The sequence below is a fragment of the Emys orbicularis genome, chromosome 14, assembly GCF_028017835.1.
Source record: "Emys orbicularis isolate rEmyOrb1 chromosome 14, rEmyOrb1.hap1, whole genome shotgun sequence".
NCBI classification, from domain to species: domain Eukaryota; kingdom Metazoa; phylum Chordata; order Testudines; family Emydidae; genus Emys; species Emys orbicularis.
In genome coordinates, this window is record NC_088696.1 from 37065449 (window position 1) to 37073282 (window position 7834).

Here is a 7834-nt window from a genome sequence, read left to right on the forward strand (position 1 = left end):
TATTTTTAAACTCAAAAAGCTGGACATGTCCGGGAGAATCCGGACGAATGGTAACCCTATACAACTGTATTTGCTCAAATCCCTCAGACAGAGACAAACACCTACAAGATCTGTATTAAGGTTTCTTAAAACTACAATACCCACCTGGGGAAGTGAGGAAACAGATTGACAGAGTGAGACGGGTACCCAGAAGTCACCTACTACAGGACAGGCCCAACAAGAAAATAACAGAACACCATTGCCCATCATGTACAGCCCCCAGCTAAAACCTCTCCAGCAAATCATCAACCATCTCAACCTATCTGAAAAACGATCCCTCATTCTCACAGACCTTGGGAGGCAGCCCAATCCTCGCTTACAGACAGCCCCCCAACCTAAAGCAAATGCTCACCAGCAACTACACACCACACCACAGAAACACTAACCCAGGAACCAATCCCTGTAACAAACCCTGTTGCCTACTCTGTCCCCATATCTACTCTAGCGACACCATCATAGGACCCAGCCACACCATCAGGGGCTCATTCACCTGCACATCTACTAATGTGATATATGCCATCATGTGCCAGAAATGCCCCTCTGCCATGTAAATTGTCCAAACTGCACAGTCTCTACGTAAAAGAATAAATGGACACAAATCAGACATCAGGAATGGTAGCATACAAAAGCCAGTAGGAGACCACTTCAGTCTCCCTGGACATTCAATAACAGATTTAAAAGTAGCCATCCTTCAACAAAAAAACTTCAAAAACAGACTTCAAAGAGAAACTGCAGAGCTACAATTCATTTGCTAACTTAGCACCATTCATTTGGGCTTGAATAGGGACTAGGAGTGGCTGGCTCACTACAAAAGCAATTTTCCCTCTCTTGGTATTGACACCTCCTCATCAGTTATTGGGAGTGGACCACATCCACCCTGACTGCATTGGTCTTGTCATCACTGGTTCTCCACTTGTAAGGTAACTCCCTTCTCTTCGTGTGCCAGTATATTTATGCCTCTACCTGTAATTTTCACTCCATGCATCTGAAGGAGTGTTTTTTTTACCCATGAAATCTTATGCCCACATAAATCTTTGAGGTGACACCGGACTCCTCGAAATGAATATATATATATATGTGCTTTCTATTTGGTATGAATACTCATTACATTCTTATTATTCACATCAACTGTGAGTGCCTGCAATCCGCAGCAGAACCTAGGCCCAAGCTATCATCCTTCTTCTCTGGGAAGGTCACCTGCATTTGGGAAGGGTTCCCAGGACACATGGATCAGGTTCCCCTACAGAGGTCAACAACCAGGTCACCATCATCCACAACTTCATCTGCAGGACGCTTTAGAGACATGACTCACTGCCTGCAATTCAGACCCCGGCCCTTCCTGGATCATTAGGGAAAGCCAGGAGCAACAGGGTTCCTGTCTGGCAGAAACTGGGCTTCTTTGCCTTGGAAACCTTCCAAAAAGCATGCACAGCTCTGGCCAATGATGAAGTAACTGTATTTGGCTGCAATGTACCACCCGATATCAAATCTTCCATTCCTGAGCAAGCTCGCTGCAAAGTTAACAAAGAAACCTCTTCCAGCTCATCTCTCCACAGCTCCAGTACAGGAAGACAAACCTTTGCATGCTATTCGCTGGTTTAATTCAGGATTTGCTCCTGATTTCTATTTTGTCTTCAAGGTCCCCTGGCTCACACGACTTCACGGCTAGAAGAACTAGGAAGAAGTGGAGGCAGAGGAGAGGAAAGGCTGTGGTGCAGCAACGTCTGTAATCACAGGACTTGTGTTTGTATGGCCGGCTTAGGCAGAGCTAAGCACCACGGTTTTATTACACACACTAAGGGCTTATCTTCACATACAGCGCTTCTCCCGTCCGCGTAGTTAATCCACCTCCCCGAGAGGTGTCTGCCCCGGGCATTAGGTCGGGATAACTATGTTGCTCAGGAGGGTGGATTTTTCACACCCCTGAGCGACGTACTGATACCGATATAGGTCTGTAGTGCAGACCTGGCCTAACTCTTAAACTCTTGTCCCAGCCACCACTGGGCTCCTCATAAAATCTGGGATGGATTCTCAGGACTGTCCTTTGATGGTTCCTAAATCCTGGTCCGGTATCTGGAGGGGATAACCCCTGGGCATTGCAAGGGTCCTTCCATAAGAGAGATCATCTCCCAGCCCACTCCCAGCCTCTTGCTTCCCTGGCCTTCCCCACTGCAGTTTATGTCCTGTTCTAATGACCTGATGACCTACCACAAAGTGGTTTTTGGATCACGGTGATGTCCAGAGTTTGAAAAGCACTTGGATCAGACTGTTGAGCCGCTAAGCCTAGCATCTGCGGTGACACAAGAGAGGACCCAGATTATACTTGCTATCAGTCCTCATCCTCCAGGATATAAACTGATCATCAGCTGAGGTCAGGAAGACCCTTCTACCCATTGTATAGGTTTGCACAGTGAACGGGGATGTGAAATGTGATCAGCCCTGTTGCTGGTAGCAGGAGGTACAGATTTCATCTTGAACCAAGTCTAATTTAAGCTTTAGCACTAGAAAGCTTTTTATCTGTATTTCTCTTGTAACCATTTCTGGCTTCAATGCCTTGTACTTGCACTCACTTAAAATCTCTCTCTTTGGAGTTAAATAAACTGGTTTTATTCTTTAATCAAAACCAAACCAGTGATATGGTTAAACTGGGCTGGGTGGTAACTCCAGTTAAAGTAGCAGACTGCTCGATATGGTTTCCTTAAGGGGCGATGGAGCTAAAATAGCTGATCTGTCCAAAAAAGGGCTGGGCAGTGCAGAATACACTTTTCTGTGCGGGAAATCCAGGACTGGGAGTGTGTGGAGGTCACCCTGCAAGTGGTGGCCAAAGCTATCAGAAGCCAGGCTGTCAGACCACTGGCTGTTTTACTCAGAATGCAGAAGTGATGTGTTCTGGTTTCCAGGGCTGTTCTCAGGGTTTCCTTTCTCAGGAGTTAAAATCAAACACAGTTTGTGGAAACTGGCCACACTTTCCGGGTTGGTTTTTCTCCTGAACTCTGCTGACACGTGGCTTGTGAAGGCAGCAAAGACAGAATAAATTGCCTGCCTTTGCCTCCAAGCTCTAACTTCACCGCTTCCTGGGGAAGAAAGGAACAGTTCTACACCAGAAGGAAACCCACTTCAAAGTCACCATGATCAGCCTGAGGACAGCTCTCCTGGCCGCCTTCCTCCTGGGGGCTTCTTATCAATATGCAACAGGTAAGTAGGAACCTTGGTACAGGAGCAGAGGCCAGATCCTGAGCTGGTGTAGGCAGGAGTAGTTCCATTGAAATCTGTGGAGCTATATCGATTTACATCAGCCAAGGGTCTAGCCCCAAGTGTCTGGAATGAGGGAGCTGGTGGCCTGCAGCAGAGGTTTTTGGGAGGGTTCTAGAAACCACCTGAGAGAATAATAGTAGACTAGATATAATTCAGCCCTGAACTGAGCAGGTCCAGCTCTCAGTGGAGTCAATGGAAATTGCACCCACTTATGGCAGGGTTGAATATAACATTAAGATTTTATTCCTTCCTCCTTCATTAATGAGATTTGCATGTAAATAGGATCTGTGTTTAAGGGTTCATCTCCTCTTGCCGCTAGCCCCCCATTTGATTGCCATAATCCTCTTGTGACCTTATGATCATTCCCAGGGCAAGTAATTGTGACACGACAGACGCAGTATTCTGACTTCAGGTGGGGATTATGTAGCAGCAGAGAGCAAGCTTTTAGGAAACAAAAATCTGTTTTCATGGAAGTGTCCTTAAATACTAGAGAATAAAGGGAGGGAAAGCCAGAATAATACATTTCAGCAAATTTGTTTCTAATTACTTTAATGTACTGGCTACTGTGTATTTGTACCATTGCTCCCTACAGGATGGAATTAGTATTATTCAACTGTGTGTCATGTGTCCTATAGGGCTAACAGTTAATGGAGAGTTCCCTTTAGTTTAAGTGGCAAAAGGCTGGGCTGTTTCGAATCAGGAGAATCTGACCCACATTTTCCAAAGTGACCAGTCAGTTTGGGTGTCTGAAGTTCTGGGTACACAAAGGGAGACATTTTCCAGGGGTCTAGTTTTCAGATGGTGGGTGCTCAGCACTTTCTGAAAAGCAGCCTCGTGAAGGCATCTCAAGTTGTGCACCCAAAACTGGAGACACCTGAAATCATTAGCCCCTTTGGAGAACCATGGCCAGAGCTGAGCTCAAACCCAGTGTAGCTGTGAAATTCATTGTAGCCATCGTGCGTCTCAGAATGATGCCAGTGAACTACCAGGTGGCCCAGGTGTGTTCCCATACGCAGCTTTGCCATCAACTTTAACGTGTTCTTTCAGATTCAGGTCTCCAATACAGTAGCCAAAATGGACAGAGATTCTTAAACTTTAACTGCATCTTAGCTTGGGAATTCCCACTCCTGTGGAGACAATGTCAGACACACTTTTCACAGTTTTAATGGAGTTTTTCTGAGGTGACTAAAAGGGAGAACAGAGCCCCTGAGAAATCCCAATACCAGTCAGTTCTAATGCAATGGCTTTGGGATTAACGAACTCTCTCTTTCACAGCCATATCAACTACTCCCGTGGAATGTTGCTTTAATTACGTGACTGGAGCCATTCAGCTTGCTAAACTGGTGGATTTCTACTGGACCCCCCGCGAGTGTCACTTAGCAGCTGTTGTGTAAGTAGAGACTATTCCCTCCAGGGCTGATTGTCCTCCTACCCTGTTACAGTGCACCTCACTGGCAAGCCAGAGAAGGTGTCAGCCTGAGATGCCAGCTGTCACATCAGGTTACAGAGACCACAGGGTCCCGTTAAACTCTTGTATATGGGCGGTTTTCTTTATAAAATGAGTAACACTGGGTAATCTCCAGAAGTGAGAAGTATCGTTAATCTTGCTGCAGGGTATTATTGAAACAAATAGCCTAGCGAGACTCAAGAGGATGAGCTATGTATATGAATGGTATAGCACTTATTAATAATAATTTGTATTATCATTGCATGTAAAGTCCCCAGTCTTGATTGGGGCCCCGATGTGCCAGGTGCTGTAGATACGTATATAAATTATAGTCCCTGCTCCAAAGAGATTACAATCTAAATCAACAAGACAGACAAGGGCATGGGAAACTGATGCAAGGAAAGGGAAGGGCAAGATGTTTGCAAATAAAAATACAAAGGTGGCCCTTTTTAATGAGCTCTCTTGCTTTTCCATTTGCAGGTTGGAGACGGTTGCTGGCCGCGAGGTCTGTGCTGACCCCTCAAAGCCTTGGGTGAAGAGGGCAATCAGGGTCTTGGAGGCAAAGAGGAAACAAACCTCACTTTCTGAGAACCACAGATAAACACTCCACTCCAGAGCCATGCCAGACCCTACTGCTTCCGGTTGTCTCTGCACATTTCCTGTCTTCATTCCACATACCTCACTGGACTGTTCTTGTTTCAGCACTGACAGACAGACAGCTCAGTCCTGAGAGAGTGAGCGAGCTCTGTGCACTTACAGAAGGACACACTGTGCACTACAGCCAAAGACATTGTGTTTCAGACTGTAAGTGTCCTTGCAAGAACACCCACAAGCTGTAACAGACGCACATATAATAAAGCTTCATTGCTACACTGCAAGCGTTTGTGATTGTTCCTGCTCCTCGCGGGTTGGAATTAACGGCTCGTCGGGCTACACTTTGCTGATTCATTGAAAGAGCCACAATCAGGAAGCCTCGTAGTGAGTGGGGGGGCGGGGGGGGGAAGCTCCTTTCTGTCGACCTCCCAGCTCCAGCTGTAGGGGGCAGTGCTGCAGCTCATTGAACTCGTGTAGAGCCAATGAGGCCAGTAGGGGGCAGGCCAGGGGCTAGGAATTAAAAAAAAAAAAAAAGCCACCACTGTGATGGGTTGGATCACAGAAACCCCCTTGGGAGCTGCCACCTGATGTACCAAGGCTACCCCTGTTCCTGTTTTCCCTGCCAGCTCAGGACTCCAGCACCCTGTCTTGCTGAGCCAGACACTCCAATCACCTGCAACACAGACCCAGGGTCTGAATCACTTGCCCCAAAGCTGCAAGTTTACCTGAAAACAGCTCACAGAAGTGTGCTTGTCTTTAGCACTCAGATGACCAACTCCCAATGGGGTCTAAACCCAAATAAATCCGTTTTACTCTGCATAAAGGTTATGCAGGGCAAACTCATAAATTGTTCGCCCTCTATAACACTGATAGAGAGATATGCACAGTTGTTTGCTCCCCCAGGTATTAATACATACTCTGAGTAAATTACTAAATAAAAAGTGATTTTATTAAATACAGACAGTAGGATTTAAGGGGTTCCAAGTAGTAACAGACAGAACAAAGTAAGTCACCAAGCAAAATAAAATAAAATGCGCAAATCTATGTCTAATCAAACTAAATACAGATAAGTTCCTTGCCAGTTCCAGAATGCTCCCTTTTACAGGCTAATCTCCTTTTAGCCTGGGTCCAGCAATCACTCACACCCCCTGTAGTTACTGTCGTTTGTTCCAGTTCCCTTCAAGTATCCTGGGGGGGTGGAGAGGCTCCTTCCTTAGCCAGCTCAAGACCAAATGGAGGGGTCTCCCACGGGTTTAAATAGACTCTCTCTTGTGGGTGGATACCCCCCTCCTCCCTCCTATGCAAAGTCCAGCTCCAAGATGGAGTTCTGGAGTCACCTGGGCAAGTCACATGCCCCTGCATGACTCAGTCTTTTACATGCCGAAGCCATTGTCCACATGGTATCTTGCATGTCTCCAGGAAGACTTCTTATGTGGATTGGAGCATTCCAAGATGCATTGTTCCCCAAGTGTTTCCTGATCAGGTACTTAACCTGGCGAATTCCTCCCTAAAGAAGCTGACCAAATGCCTCCCAAAGCTTACTTAGAAACCAAGCAAGCATACAGCCCATATTCTTAACCTCAAGTAGAAAATGATATATATGTACAAATAGGATGAATAGATATAGTAGACCATAACCTTTACGGAGATATGTTACATGGTACAGGCAGCACAAAACATATTCCAGTTATATCATACATACATTTATAAACACCTCCCCATCAAGCCTTATGGGGTACGCTGTCACACCCTCCCCCTGAACTTACTGCCAGAGACTTGGACACTGTCCATGGCGGAGGCAGTATACCTAAAGTTCCTCTTTTCTGGATAGGGCATCTGCTACCCAGTTCTCCTTTCCTTTAATATGAGTAATCTCCATGTCAAACTCCTGTAGGACCAGGCTCCCGCGTAGCAGTTTGGAGTTTGTGCCCTTAGTTCGGTGAAGCCATACTAAAGGTGAATGGTCAGTTAGAATTCTGAACCTCCTATTAAAAAGGTAAGGTCTTAATTGTTTGACGGCCCACACAATGGCATAGCATTCCTTCTCTATGACAGAGTAATTCTGTTCGGCCGGGGACAGTTTTTTGCTCAGGAAGGCAATGGGATGCTTCTTACTGTCTTCTCCTGTCTGCATCAGCACAGCACCCAACCCTGTGTCTGATGCGTCAGTACACAACTCAAAAGGCTTTTCGAAGTCAGGGCTGGCCAGCACAGGCTTCGCAGACAGGAGTGCTTTTACCTTGTTGAAGCCTTTCTGGCATGCCTCTGACCAAATGACTTCATTAGGTTGATGCTTTTTACATAAGTCTGTGATTGGGGATACAACGCCACTGAACCCCACCACAAACCTCCTGTAATAGTTTGCCAAGCCTATGAAGGATTGGACTTGCCTTTTAGTCTGGGGTACAGGCCATTTTACGATGGTTTCCACCTTAAGAGGGTCGGGGGATATTTTACCCCCCCTCCCCCAGTGTCCCAGATAAGGGACTTTGGCTGTCC

The 7834-nt window shown here is 46.3% G+C and overlaps 1 protein-coding gene across 1 annotated transcript; it reads left to right on the forward strand.

Annotated features, from left to right (window-relative positions):
- The first annotated feature begins 3167 nt into the window (after positions 1-3167).
- Positions 3168-5342, forward strand: LOC135888618 (C-C motif chemokine 17-like). Its single transcript, XM_065416345.1, has 3 exons — positions 3168-3234; positions 4570-4684; positions 5222-5342. Exons 1-3 carry the CDS (start codon positions 3168-3170, stop codon positions 5340-5342), a joined length of 303 nt encoding a protein of 100 aa, XP_065272417.1.
- Positions 5343-7834: the final 2492 nt, after the last annotated feature.